Source organism: Trachypithecus francoisi, unplaced genomic scaffold (genome assembly GCF_009764315.1).
Source record: "Trachypithecus francoisi isolate TF-2019V2 unplaced genomic scaffold, Tfra_2.0 Lachesis_group16, whole genome shotgun sequence".
NCBI classification, from domain to species: Eukaryota; Metazoa; Chordata; class Mammalia; order Primates; family Cercopithecidae; genus Trachypithecus; species Trachypithecus francoisi.
Genome location: NW_022681461.1, coordinates 10073728 through 10089042, shown reverse-complemented (window position 1 = coordinate 10089042; position 15315 = coordinate 10073728). Strand labels below are relative to the sequence as shown.

The 15315-nt window shown below is 44.5% G+C and overlaps 1 protein-coding gene across 7 annotated transcripts in view; it reads left to right on the top strand.

Moving 5' to 3' along the window:
• Positions 1-15315, top strand: part of DAPK1 (death associated protein kinase 1) — a 214435-nt gene that overhangs the window by 137114 nt on the left and 62006 nt on the right. For 6 of the 7 annotated variants that reach the window (XM_033236896.1, XM_033236900.1, XM_033236895.1 and 3 more), the window contains exons 4-11: positions 5656-5794; positions 9123-9252; positions 9417-9465; positions 9556-9582; positions 10069-10221; positions 10573-10618; positions 11738-11827; positions 13116-13208. In XM_033236896.1, the coding sequence (XP_033092787.1) occupies positions 5656-5794; positions 9123-9252; positions 9417-9465; positions 9556-9582; positions 10069-10221; positions 10573-10618; positions 11738-11827; positions 13116-13208 (727 nt within the window). Of the gene's footprint in view, positions 1-5655; positions 5795-7342; positions 7529-9122; positions 9253-9416; positions 9466-9555; positions 9583-10068; positions 10222-10572; positions 10619-11737; positions 11828-13115; positions 13209-15315 lie in introns of those variants that run through there. The other variant, XM_033236902.1, reaches the window with a different exon arrangement.

Genomic DNA, 15315 nt, shown 5'->3' with positions numbered 1-15315 from the left:
AAGGAAGATGAGTATATATGTGGAGATGAAAGAGGATAAGTATGTATGTAGGGATGAAGGAGGATGAGTATATATGTAGGGATGAAAGGTAATTAGTGTGTATGTAGGACTGAAGGAAGGTGGGTATGTATGTAGAGATGAAAGTATGAGTATGTATGTAGAATGAAGGAGGATGAGTATATATGTAGTGATAAAGGAGGATCAGTATATATATAGGAGTGAAGGGTGATCAGTATATATGTAGGAATGAAGGAGGATGCGTACATGTGTAGAAATGAAGGAAGATGAGTAAACATGTAGGGACAAGGAGGATGAATACATATGTATGGATGAAGGAGAATGGGTGCATATGTAGGAATGAAGGAAGATAGGTATACATGTAGGGGTGGAGGAAGATGAGTGTGTATGTAAGGATGAAGGAGGATGAGTATATGTAAGAATGAAGGGTGATGAGTATATATAGGAATGAAGGATGATCAGTATATGTGTAGGGATGAAGGAAGATGGGTATACATGTAGGGATGAAGGAGGATGAGTTTATATGTAGGGATGAAGGAGGATGAGTACATATGTAGGTATGAAGGATGATGAGTACATGTGTAGAAATGAAGGAAGATGAGTATACATGTAGGGATGAAGGAGGATGAGTTTATATATATATAGAAATGAAAGGTGATCAGTATATACGTAGGGATGAAGGATGAGTACATATGTAGAAATGAAGGGAGATAAGTATACACTAGAGATGAGAAGGATGAGTATATATGTAGGGATGAAGGAGGATGAGTATATATGTAGGATGAAGGAAGATGAATATATATGTAGGAATGAAGGAGGATGAGTACATATATAGAAGTAAAGGAAGATGAGTATACATGTAGGGATGAAGGAGGATGAGTATATATGTAGGGATGAAGGTTGATCAGTATGTAGGGATAAAGGAGATTGAGTACATATGTAGGATGGAGGAATATGAGTACATATGTAGAAATGAAGGCAATGTAGGGATAAAGGGGGATGACTGTGTAGGGATGAAAGGGGATATGTACATACATAGCTATGAAGGAAGATGAGTATATGTGTATGATGAGTATACGTATATGTGTATGGATGGCAGGGGATGGAGTGAATACATAGGACCTTCTGGGCATCAGTTAATGAGTCCTGCCTAGTGGGATAGGGTCTCTCCTAAGCTTTCTGATGTCTGACTGAAGGACTTGGCTGCCTAGACAAGCCGTGACATGGACTGCTTCATAACAAGTTGAGATTTGAACAGGGACTTGTGAGAAGGGTCGGTGATGAAAACTGAGGGGATCAACTAGTACTCTCCTTCTCCCAGTCTTGATCAGGCACTATCACTTTGCACTCCTGGGTCCCTAACTCTTGGGGTTCCAGGGTTATTCACTGTCCTTACTCCTGTGGAATTGAGTTTCTGAGGACACAAATACTGAATAAGGCACGAGATGACCAGGCCAGGGAAGGGCAAGCCTGAGCTCTGTTGACTGAGCCTCGTAAACAAGCCCATGTTCCAGCCTTCTCTGACTGTGTAAAAAAACGACTCCAGACCCAGTGAGGGTGTAGGTTGGGTTCCCTGGGAAGCAGACTCTGAAATGGAGGAAAGTGTGCATGGTGTTTATTAAGAACTTTATTTAGGATCAAGATTTGGAGAGGAGGAGAAGGGAGCAGGAATGCGTTCAGTGGCAGCCCCAGTTGGCCAACAGGGAGTTCTGGGGCCAGAATGACTCTTGAGAGTTACCCCAGGTTGGGCTGAGATGACCTAGTCTTTATATCAGGGGTCAGCAAGTTATGGCTTATAGGCCAAACCCAGGTTGCAACCTATTTTTAACTAAAGTTTTATTGGAGCACAGCCACACCCATCATGTACATGTCATCTGTGGCTGCTTTCATGATACATTAGCAGAGTTGAGTAGTTGGGACAGCCTCCAAGGCCGGCAAAGCCTAAAATGTTTAGGATCTGCCATTGATAGAAGTTTGGCAGGCCCTGTGATGTTCCCTCATTGCTCAGTCGCTGAGTGGACAGTCTCTGATCTCTGTGGCCTCGGCTGGGCTGGAGGGTCCCCTTCCAAGGTGCCTTCCTTGCTCAGGTCTCCTTGGCCTTGTTCTCCAAGGACATCTCTTCTTCCTGGGTTTCTCCACATGGCACAGTGGTTTGGCATCATCATACTTCTTGCATCTTACCTGAGGGCTTCAGGAGGTGGGACCTGGAGGCCCCCAGTCCCAGAAAAACCACAGCAGGGATGGCAGAATCACTTGTGCCATTGGTCAGAGTGGTCACGGGGCCTGCCCAGATTCAAGAGGTGGAGGCCCAGATTCTGCCCACTGCCTGAGGGAGGATGGCACAATCACAGTGCAGAAGAGCACGAGGATGAGATGCCGTCAGACCGTCTTCAGAAAAATGTGGAACGTCATGGCAGGCCAGGTGGCTGCTCGGCAGTTCTGTGTCAATCCTTGCTCACCCGGGCCACAGCTGCAGTGCCCGCCCCTCCCCAACTCCACGGTCCCTGATCTCACGTGGGGAGCTTGAGACGGCCGTGGTGGGAATGTGACACCTCAGGAATGGGCTCTGCCCACCCCAACCCCAAAGAGCCTGCTGTGAAACCCTCACCCGCACACGCCTGCCGCCATGGGAGGACTTCTGGTTTGAAGCCACCTGGGAAAAAAGACAGCAGCATTGATTGAGAAGGGTCTCTGCATGTCCTGGAACCTCAGGACAACTCCGTACGCTATGATGTTTTACCCTTTATTTTATAGAAGGGGAGTCTGAGGCTCAGCGAGGTTGGAGGCCCTGGCAGGATTTGAACCATGGTCCCCTCGTTTATGCCATCTTGCCTCACAGAAGACAGAGCCGGCAGGAGAAGGAGATCGTGGATCTGAAGAAAGCTTAGGTTGGCAGGGAGGGAAAGAAAGCCGGCCAAAGAAGAGCGGGCAAAGCCTGAGGCCGGGGCAGCATGGGGTTGCCAGAACGCTGGACAGTGGAGCCCCCAGAAAGGACTCAGGGCCAGCAGGCTGCGCCATCTGTGTGGGTGCTGGAAGATTCACCCCAACCAGGCAGCCAAACTCCAGATGTTTCTCATTGTCTGAAAAATGCGTCTCCGTACTCTATGACAACACAAGCAGGGTGTGAGTGAGGTGGGGTCAGGAGGCCCTGAAGAGGGCCACAGAGAGAAAGCCGGCGGCTGGGCACCACATTCACAGCAGAAGTGTCACTCCTTCCCCTCACCTTCTTCCTGGGAAGCACAGGGGTTAAGCTTAACCATGGGCCGGTTTAAGGAGGAGGAGCGGGCAGGAAGGGGCTTTCATAGTGGATCCTGGAGGAAGCAGCGATATGCTACAGGGGTGACGGTGGCCTTCTTTATAACAACACTCGTTCCCACAAGCTGGACCTTACCCACGTGCCAGCCTTGGCAGTTACACATGTCTAGTACCTTTCATCCTCATCACCTTCAAGGGAAGAGGTCTTATGACTCCTCTGGGGAAATGAGGCTCAAGAGAAGGGGTAACCTTCCGGGTTTCAGGGTGAGCTCATGGCAGAAGTTAAGACTTGCACTGGATGCAGCAGGCACTTGACTTCTCCACTCCACATGGCCGCGGTGCCTGAGTCAGCTCCAGTGGTGCGGGGCGCCCCAGAGAGCACAGAAGCCAGGGCTGGAGACCCGGGGGCGATGGGAGAGCTTTCTTTGGGTTGGGTTGGTTCACAATCTCCCACTTTTTCTTTTTCCCTTGTATAGTTGAAGGATTTTCTCTCCCCTTGTTGTTTGTTTTAAGAATAAGATGCAAAAGTGAGAAACGGGAGGCCTTGCCTTGTTCCCTGGGGAGACAGTGGGGGGCCTGTGAGGCCAAGGGCACCTGGGAGGGGAGAGGGTGGGGCAGACTGCATCTCCCAAGAGCAAGGCCACTCCTGAGGCAGGGTCCATGGAGGACACCTTTCGCTTGGACTCCTGGGCATCCTGGCTGGGCCCAGGCTCTGCTGTGTCCCCTGGGGGATAGAGGAGGCTTGTGGACTGTTCACAGGAGGGTGCAGCTACCTCTGCCAGGCCCCTGGGGATAGGAGAGTCACTCCACTGTCCCCATAAACCATTGGGCGGCCTGGCAGCAGGACTGTGGAATGAAGACATGGGAAAATGGTCTCAGTTTTTCAGGTGCTTGTTAAAAATGCTGAGTTTCCTGGTCACCATTCTTGGAAGCCCTCCCACAGCGGATTGAAAGTGAGGCTCAGACTCTTCATTTTTAAAGCATCCTCAAACAATTCTGATGCCCACAGACTCTAGATCATGCTAAAGAAAACACCCACCTGGAGGGTGAAGGCGTGTGGGATCTGAAACTTTTAAGAAAACAGCTTTTTTGTCATTCTTATCTGATCTGATGAGCATCAATTTTCTTACTCTGAATGGATGTAGATGCGGAAGGTATAATGTTTAGGGAGCGCTGTTGCCCTAAGAAAGATAATGAATACAGCAGTTTGTGCATAATTGCACTTAATTATTATGTTGTGAATATATGGTTAAACTTGATAAAGATTAACTTATAAAAACTCTTATTAAAACTTCCCTGTTATTTGCCATTCATCGCTACCGTGGAGTTTTTAGGGGAGCTTGTTCATCCATCCACCTGATAAAGTTTTGAGTGCTTGCTGTGTGCCTGGCTCTGCGGGGAGTGGGGCATACAGCAGTAGCCAATAGCTGGGGTGGGAGGTGCCGACCACTCCCCTCCACCCACTTACAGTCTGGACAGAGAAACAAACTAAATAAATCTGCAACCAACCACATACATTTTGCTTTTTTTGTAAATTTTTTTTTTTTTTTTTTGAGAAAGTCTCTCTCTGTCGCCAGGCTGAAGTGCAGTGGTGCGATCTCAGCTCACTGCAACCTCTGCCTCCCGGGTTCAAGCGATTATTCTGTCACAGTCTTCCGAGTAGCTGAGACTATAGGCATGAGCCACCATGCCCGGCTAATTTTTTTTGTATTTTTAGTAGAGACAGGGTTTCTCTGTGTTGGCCAGAATGGTCTCAATCTCTTGACTTTGTGATCCGCCCACCTTGGCCTCCCAAAGTGCTGGGATTACAGGTGTGAGCCATCGCTCCCAGGCTACTAAATTGATTTTTATAAATGTGTTAGTATTTACATACAAACCAATACTAAACAAGGAAGGAAAAAACCGTTATCAGACCATATATTGTGAATTTGAATTTTAAAGAATTAATTAAACATGCAGGTTACAACATTTTCAGGTACTCTCTAATTGAAATAAGAAGATATACACTATGAATTCTGTACAAAGCTGGCTTGCAGATTTTTTCTTGTCATTAGAGTTGAGACATCACCTGTAAATACATTTAATTAAAATGTTTTAAAGATACACTGACATTTTCTTCACAACGTTTCGTCTCTGCCCCTCTTCTCATTTGTGAACACAGAACCTTAGGAAAATGGTTCCCAGGTGCTTTCAAGCACAAATGTGTCCGAATGCAGAATTGTCAACAACCTGCACAGAGAATTCTGACTCCATGCTTGGTGGTTTCAGCATAATCTTTATGCTGTTTTCTTGTCTGATGTTTGAGCACACCAGTAGTCTATGAGAGAAGGAATCAATGTGAAACAGAATTGTTACCAATAACCTCTGCTTCCGGGTTCTCAGCGTTGCAGGTGGCGAGCTGTTTGACTTCTTAGCTGAAAAGGAATCTTTAACTGAAGAGGAAGCAACTGAATTTCTCAAACAAATTCTTAATGGTGTTTACTACCTGCACTCCCTTCAAATCGCCCACTTTGATCTTAAGGTACGTTTCAAAGTATAAGCCAGATAGAAGCTTGTGCAGATCACAGCCTTGGTTGTTTCTCTGCTAAGAAAAATTGAGGCATCTGAACGAGTTACATTATTTTTCCTGTACCAGCTTAACAAACAGAATTATCAGTATAAATCAGCAAGCGTAGAATACATGCCTCCCACTGGGATGGCAAACCCTTTTGTGGGATAGAGGCTTAATTGATAATTGATTACACTCTGGAATTCTTGGTAAGAATACAAGGGGTCTTAGGAACCAAGTTTTTTTAGTAAGGGGGATGCTCTTGACTACTTGGACATTAGCCAGCAGCCAGTGACTGGCGCTGGTTCCTTCTGTGGCTCTGGGCGTGTTAAGATAGAAAATGTGTTGAGTGATGCAAAGGCTTGTGGCTTGACTCTGTCACCAATAATCAAGCAAACCAAACTCAGATTGGCTAACTGGGGCATTTGCCTGGCTGGATGCAGAACGTAGTTGGAGATGAAACAGCATGTAAGCCGCCCTCCCAGCCATGACAGAGGTGTGGTCTCTTTGGGAAGGGAAGACACAACAGGAGCAATAGGAAGTGGCAATGGTGAGAAGTTCCAGTTGAAGGGAGCAAGAAGTGGTCTGGTAAAGCATACCAATAGTCTATGAGAGAAGGAATCAATGTGAAACAGAATTGTTACCTCCGTAACAACACAAAGAAGTGTGCGCTCAGTCGGAGGAGATGGCTCAGACCCGTAGAGCTGGGACAGGATTTCAGAGGAGGGAGGACTGTCCCCATTCTTTTTGTGGCAGAGCTGTCAATGTCCCATTCATGTCCCCCCTGGCCCCATAAACATGTGAAAAGACACACACTCGTATACAACCTAAAAGAGGGCTTGCTGCGAATACCTGTGACTCTTCCTGGCATCTTGTTTCTGACCCTGGGAGCTGGAAATGCAAAAGAAAAATTTCCACAGAAGCAGCTGTCAGCCGTGGAGGATGGAGAGATGGTGGATAAAGACCCCAGCTCCCTCATTCTATAATTGGAATAACACTGAGTTCTCCTTTTCGCCTCCCATTCCCCTAGTTACCCCCACCTTGATAGGACACTTTGTAGCAACTTCCTCTGTTTCCTGTATCTGCTTCTCCTACCAAGTGTTTCCTGGTGTCCCCTCCTTGTCTCAGGCCTGCTTCAGGGAGAACCTAGAGCAAGACATGTATTTCCTTCTTGAAATAAGAAGATATACCCCATGAATTCTGTACAAAGCTGGCTTGCAGATTTTTTTCTCGTCATTAGAGTTAAGACATCACCTCTAAATACGTTTAATTAAAATGTTTTAAAGATACACTGACATTTTCTTCACAACGTTTCGTCTCTGCCCCTCTTCTCATTTGTGAACACAGAACCTTAGGAAAATGGTTCCCAGGTGCTTTCAAGCACAAATGTGTCCGAATGCAGAATTGTCAACAACCTGCACAGAGAATTCTGACTCCATGCTTGGTGGTTTCAGCATAATCTTTATGCTGTTTTCTTGTCTGATGTTTGAGCACACCAGTAGTCTATGAGAGAAGGAATCAATGTGAAACAGAATTGTTACCAATAACCTCTGCTTCCGGGTTCTCAGCGTTGCAGGTGGCGAGCTGTTTGACTTCTTAGCTGAAAAGGAATCTTTAACTGAAGAGGAAGCAACTGAATTTCTCAAACAAATTCTTAATGGTGTTTACTACCTGCACTCCCTTCAAATCGCCCACTTTGATCTTAAGGTACGTTTCAAAGTATAAGCCAGATAGAAGCTTGTGCAGATCACAGCCTTGGTTGTTTCTCTGCTAAGAAAAATTGAGGCATCTGAACGAGTTACATTATTTTTCCTGTACCAGCTTAACAAACAGAATTATCAGTATAAATCAGCAAGCGTAGAATACATGCCTCCCACTGGGATGGCAAACCCTTTTGTGGGATAGAGGCTTAATTGATAATTGATTACACTCTGGAATTCTTGGTAAAGAATACAAGGGGTCTTAGGAACCAAGTTTTTTTAGTAAGGGGGATGCTCTTGACTACTTGGACATTAGCCAGCAGCCAGTGACTGGCGCTGGTTCCTTCTGTGGCTCTGGGCGTGTTAAGATAGAAAATGTGTTGAGTGATGCAAAGGCTTGTGGCTTGACTCTGTCACCAATAATCAAGCAAACCAAACTCAGATTGGCTAATTGGGGCATTTGCCTGGCTGGATGCAGAACGTAGTTGGAGATGAAACAGCATGTAAGCCGCCCTCCCAGCCATGACAGAGGTGTGGTCTCTTTGGGAAGGGAAGACACAACAGGAGCAATAGGAAGTGGCAATGGTGAGAAGTTCCAGTTGAAGGGAGCAAGAAGTGGTCTGGTAAAGCATACCAATAGTCTATGAGAGAAGGAATCAATGTGAAACAGAATTGTTACCTCCGTAACAACACAAAGAAGTGTGCGCTCAGTCGGAGGAGATGGCTCAGACCCGTAGAGCTGGGACAGGATTTCAGAGGAGGGAGGACTGTCCCCATTCTTTTTGTGGCAGAGCTGTCAATGTCCCATTCATGTCCCCCCTGGCCCCATAAACATGTGAAAAGACACACACTCGTATACAACCTAAAAGAGGGCTTGCTGCGAATACCTGTGACTCTTCCTGGCATCTTGTTTCTGACCCTGGGAGCTGGAAATGCAAAAGAAAAATTTCCACAGAAGCAGCTGTCAGCCGTGGAGGATGGAGAGATGGTGGATAAAGACCCCAGCTCCCTCATTCTATAATTGGAATAACACTGAGTTCTCCTTTTCGCCTCCCATTCCCCTAGTTACCCCCACCTTGATAGGACACTTTGTAGCAACTTCCTCTGTTTCCTGTATCTGCTTCTCCTACCAAGTGTTTCCTGGTGTCCCCTCCTTGTCTCAGGCCTGCTTCAGGGAGAACCTAGAGCAAGACATGTATTTCCTTCTTGAAATAAGAAGATATACCCCATGAATTCTGTACAAAGCTGGCTTGCAGATTTTTTTCTCGTCATTAGAGTTAAGACATCACCTCTAAATACGTTTAATTAAAATGTTTTAAAGATACGCTGACATTTTCTTCACAACGTTTCGTCTCTGCCCCTCCTCTCATTTGTGAACACAGAACCTTAGGAAAATGGTTCTGTGTATACTCTTTCCTGGTATAGTCTTTAAACCACCCTGGTATACCCTTTTCCTGGTATACTCTTTCAACCACCCTTTCTTCCCTAATTTTTGGCCTTTTTTTTTTTTTTTCCTTTTGGGAGTGGGAAGAGAAGAACTGTTCTGCCATCTTGTCCTCAGCATAACATATCATAGCCTTTTATTTCTCTCTTTTTTCAAGCCTGAGAACATAATGCTTTTGGATAGAAATGTCCCCAAACCTCGGATCAAGATCATTGACTTTGGGTTGGCCCATAAAATGGACTTTGGAAATGAATTTAAAAACATATTTGGGACTCCAGAGTTTGTCGGTAAGTTCCTTTGCTCCTGTGGTCATTTACATCTCAGAAACATTATTCTGGCAAACCTCCCCTGCTGGAAGATTCTCCCTGTTACATGTTCCTGGTTGTTGCATGAAGATAGAATTGGTTAGTTTGCTTCCTCCCAAGCTAAACGAGTGTTTGTTTCCTCTTAGCTCCTGAGATAGTCAACTATGAACCTCTTGGTCTTGAGGCAGATATGTGGTAAGGAGTATGTCCTTGGTGGTGTTTTCTTTCTGATTTATTTGACTCTTCTCCTGATGTGTTCTTTTGTTTGTTTTGTGTTGTTTTTAGGAGTATCGGGGTAATAACCTATATCCTGTAAGTACCAGAATCCACAAGTCATACTCTCTTCTCTTCTATGAGACCACAGGTTTAATTAACCATTAAATGTGCTGTGTTGATCTCTTTAGCTTATGCATGCTTTTGATATAAACATATTCGTTTTACACCCTGAAAACATGTTTAGTTTATACTAATTAAACATGTTCTCCTAATTTGAAATGAGTCATCAGAAACTGTAGCATAATCACTGAAAGAAAGCATAGCTGTCCATCACTGCCGAGAAAACAGGTTTCCTGTAAACTACCAGATGCTGTTCCAAATTAACTTGTTCAGTGAATCCTTTTGCATGAAGCTGACGCTTTTGGTCCTGACAGTGAAAGTCTATGAAATATAGTCAAACTCTCAAGAGATTATTCAAGCACCAGCTTATAATCTTATTCCACACTCCAGATGTTATAGGAGCAAAATGAGAACACTAAGGGGTCGTCATTAATGTTCTGTGCCCAACTTTATTTTTAACAGCCTAAGTGGGGCTTCCCCATTTCTTGGAGACACTAAGCAAGAAACGTTAGCAAATGTGTCCGCTGTCAACTATGACTTTGAGGATGAATACTTCAGTAATACCAGTGCCCTAGCCAAAGATTTCATAAGAAGACTTCTGGTCAAGGATCCAAAGTGAGTGTCCGTGTTCCTGAAAGGTGCTTGGCCACGGCCTCAGCCAGCCCAGAGCCTGTGCCTGTTCCATGCACAGGGCCGCGTTTCTCAGACCCTGCTTGCTTCATCTGCCAAAGGGCAGCATGCCATGTGAAACACTTCAGAAAATGCAAGCAGGGCCCTCTGCCCCCGCTCAGTCAGTCCCTGCAGGCACAGTGAAATAATCACAAAAAGACCCATGTCGTTTTTGGCTTTCTTCCCTGAACTGCATTTTCCAGAGTATCTGCTTGGCAGGCCCAGCCAGCAGGAAAACAACCTTAGTATTTGCTGCTATGGTCACAGCATTTTTTCCTTTTTCCCCCTCCCCTCAAGGAAGAGAATGACAATTCAAGATAGTTTGCAGCATCCCTGGATCAAGGTGAGTTGCATATTACTTCACTGTTTAGATCACTTTCTATGTGATTGGTTTGGGCACCCTGGTATTCGTGTGTCTTAAAGTACTGCTAACCACAGGTCACACCTGGAGTGTTAAGTTTGCTATTTGCATCATATTTTAAGAAAAGCTGACAGGTTAGACTGTATCCTAATGATCCCAGAGGTGGGGAGAGAGGAAGAAGCCAGCACAGAGCAGGATTGTAGAAGGTCAAGCCCACTCAACAACTATGTTTGGAGTGACCTGTGGGGTGTTGGCCCAAACAGTATATTTAAAATTTTATGTTGATTCCAGCATGTAAATATCAATCAAATCTGGATTTCCAGCTTCTCTTGGAAAATCTGAAGATCTGCTGACACTGAGCCCTCATTCCACATGGCCTTGGGAAGTGGCACAGGCACCTTGGTGCTGGGGAACAAGGTCCCCTGGAACATTACACCTTTACATTACCTGCCTGGCCTGATGGACATTTGGATTAAAGTTGCTTCAATCCAGGGCAGAAAGGATTAGGGGTGGGAAAGGATGATAGTTACAGAATAAAATCATGAAACAAAGAAGTGAACATCACAGAAACAGGCTTTGGGGGCAAATAGCTTTGCTGTGCAAGCTCCCAGCGGTGACCTGGGCTCGCCTAGCGAGCTGTGGTGTCTCCTCCTCCCAGAGGTGGAAGACAAAAGCTAAATACATCTACTGAAAAAGATACAGTACAAGGAATTCTCCTGCTATAGGCCAAACTAACTTTGCTGACCTCTGAGATCCCTCCAAGCTCTACATTACTTGGGGATACCCAAGTTCGAATGCCTCATAACATAGCCTCACCATGAATATTGCCATTCCCAAACTATCAATGTGGAAAGTCATGATTTAGTTTGACCCCAAGCTCTACTTCTCCCCAGTGTATATGGATGATACGAAACCCTCAGATACAAGAGTGAGTCTGCTAAGACTAGGTACCTAGATATTCCATGTTATCCCAACTTCCTATGCTAATTTAATAAGGTGAATGCATAAGCATCCTGAATAAGGAGATGTTTCAAAAAATTGTCATATAACACATTTTCGTAACTTGAGAGCTTTAATTTTTATCTTGGATTTTTATTTTAGCCTAAAGATACACAACAGGCACTTAGTAGAAAAGCATCAGCGGTAAACATGGAGAAATTCAAGAAGTTTGCAGCCCGGAAAAAATGGAAAGTAAGATTGTTTGTTGTGGAAGGATTAACAAATTCTGTTTCCCGTGTAGAGCAGTGTGTGGTCAGGGTCCGTCTCCTCTGATACTGGCAATATGGAAAATATATCCTTTCCTCTTTTTAATCCACCCTGTAGTGTTCTGCACCATTACTCTATTTTCAAAAACAAGCAAAAATAATATTTTAGTCACTTTAACTCATACCATTAAATGTACTTTTGTATTTTTTCCATCGAAACCATTCTCAATGCAAATTTTTATAGCAGCACCATAAAATTATAGTGAAATCTTTTTCTAATACTACAAGCCACATTTTAAATAGGTTCATTCTTTGTGGTAAGCAGCATGAGATTACATTTGTGCTGTAACTCGTGTAAGTAGGTCTCTCAGCCCTGCCTTTATCTGTGAGTGGTTGGAGTGGGGGTGGGGTGGGGCCATGAGCATTTGCAGGGTGGCCTCTTCTCCTTCCTAAGTGTGGATGGCCTCCACAGGGCCTGGGTGGGACATAGATTGGAAGGCATTGCAGACATCCTGGAAGAAATCACACTTCAGGGCTAAAAAGGTGATGGGATGGTTTCCTGTGCCCAGGGTCATGTCAAACCCAGAGGAAGTGGGTACCTACCATGTCTTCCCAGCTCAGGGCCAGAAATGTACCTCGTTTTCACACCTACTGATCTTGGGGTGCTATGGTAGGGATGAGGAAGACCACAGCACTAGATTTTCAAGAAGTCCTTAGAATTGGGCTTAAAGTAGAGAGAGAGCAACCATACATTTCTCTTTCTCGCTCTCATTCTTTAACTGTGCTTTTGCCTTTGAGAGTAAATGCAGAGATGTTTTTTCTATAAGAGGCCCTCCAGCTGTTCACTTCCATCAGCTGTCTCGTTTTGGTCATTACATTGTCTACCATCACTGCTTATGAGGCACAAAGGACACAGAGCAAGGCCCCTGCCTTCTGTGCTTCTCTGAGGGGGGACCTGCAAGGGTCAAATCACCTTCTCCAAAGAACAGAGAAGAAAATAGAGAGAGAGAAAGGATGTGGGGTGTCCAGCTCTGTAGTTCAATAATGAAACATGGAAGGAGAATCTCTATATCCTGTTGTCTTGATTTAAAATTATTCTTTAAGCAAATACAACCCAATTCGCTGTAGGATTGCCCACCTGGGAGAGTGTGTGCTCATGCCTATGAACACGATCTCAAAGGCTTTGTCGTTTGTACTCATTTGACAATTGTTACATAAGCTGTCTCTCCTCCTCTCACCCTACCTTTTTTTTTTTTTTTGTCTTTAAAAAAAAGCAATCCGTTCGCTTGATATCACTGTGCCAAAGATTATCCAGGTCATTCCTGTCCAGAAGTAACATGAGTGTTGCCAGAAGCGACGATACTCTGGTAAGCAAACCCGTGTGCCCTGGTGCTCCTTTCTCAGCACTGGGTACTCAGAATGTCCAAGCTGTCCTATTCGTTCAACCTCCTAGGAACCTGAAGTTGTGGAAATGGCAAGCCTATTCTTGATCCCCTTAGAGGGATTTGGGGGTGCTGATTTGTGCACCCTCTTGCTTTTTTCCTCCTTTTTTCTCTTTGATTTGGATGCTGCTGTCCCCTCTCATAGCCCCATACCTCTAACACTACCTTCCACCTTGATGCAAACATAGGCACAGACCACCCCCCCAACACACACGCGCGCACACACACACGCACAGCAAATGCACATACACAGAGACACACTCGCTGATATTTTGGTAAAAGAGAAGCTAGCCAGCAGAAAAGAGCTTATTCTAATTTGCATGAACCGTTGCCGCTGACATAGAAGAATCTTGGTTAACAGTAGCACAGAAGGGACAGACAACCGCCACCTCCTTCCCACACACATGCACCAGAGAATCAGGAAGAATGCAGTGCTGCTTGCTGGTGTGTCTCCTAGCAGACCAGAAGGCCTAACTCACTTGCATTATTGGCCTGGTGTTGACTGCCCAAGGCCCTTGAGAATAACTCCAGCTTTCTTAGTTTTAATGTGAACTTTGACAAAGTGGCAAAGATTTATCAAATTTGTTTTTCAGTACCCTCTAGTTATGTTTCCTTTGTGATTAGAAATGCATTCATTTTCTAATTTCTGCCTTTATTTTCTTTATTTTCCCCCCAATCCAAACTGAAACCTAATCACAGATAAGCTCTTCAGATATGAGTAGAAGCATGCGAATTCAACAAGACTTTCCCCTGACAGTCAAACAATGGGCCTTTATTAAGTCAGGAGGTGAAGGGGACTCCAGACGAGGCAACCACGGTTGTCCTGTGGGAACTACCCTGCCCCTGTAACAGAGCAGTCAGCATTTCCGCGGTGGAGCCGAGTACTTCCGGGTACTTCAGGGTGGGAATTGCAGACACCAGCTCCCATTTTTCCCCTTAAGGTAGTAGTTTCACTGAGGCTCCACATCTAGCCTTGTGGAGTGAAATAGGATTGGAGATATTTTAAAAAACCAAAAAAACGAAAAAAACAAAAGAGAAGTAGGTTAGGGCGAAAAGAGAGAGAAGAGGAGGCTTTGTTTGGGAATCGTTAGAGGGTGGCTGCGCAACCAGCGAGAAGATAAAAACTGTGACTCTAAGTAAGATAATGAGGATGATTAAAGATTGCAAATTGAAGTCACTGAATATTCAACTGGGAGACATTACATGTGTCACAGTGAAAAGTTTCGGGTGGGAGAGGGACCAAGGGTCGGGCAGGAGCTCCAGGTGGAAAGATACCCTGCCAGAGGTCAGATTCCCTTATCTCCATATTCTAATCGTGGGGTGAGTCATAACAATCTGCTTTATTCCTTCTGTTTTCCCCATTTCTCTTGACTTGCGCTTTCATGTAAATGCCTCTTAGTCATTGACTTGAATTGTGATAGAAAAGCAAAACCGGTGGCATTCTTAAACATGCATTTTATACAAATATTACTAAAGCCCACATGGAAAGTGTTTGGATTCAGATCTGTAGAGAAGAGAAAGCAGATGGAGAGACATGCTTTCTCCATTCTCCCCCACAAGCAGAGATTCAGCCTCTGTAGATACACTTTTCCAGATTTGAAATTCCGGTGGTCATAATTCTATGTTTATCATTTCAAAAATTTTGTTTAGGATTTTTCTAGCTGATTCCTTAGTTTTAATGTGAATTTTGACAGCGTGGCAAAGATTTTTCAAGTTTTTGTTGAGTACTTTTCTGGTTATTTTTCCTTTGTAATTAGAAATGCATCAGTTTTCTGATTTCTAGCCTTTGTTTTTCTTATTTAGAGCCTATTTTTTAAATCTTTGTTGTTGTTTTTTTTTTATAATTGGGATCAGCTTTCAGAGAATTTTGCCATGTTATTCTATACATAGTGATGGAAGAAATACGAGTGATCAGAAAACAATTCTGTAGCTGGAAACATTCCAAATTGAGAATATCTTATTCAAAGGCATCATTTCTTTGCTTCAGTAGGTTTTCCTTTTTTTTTTTTTGAGGTGGAGTCTCGCTCTGTCG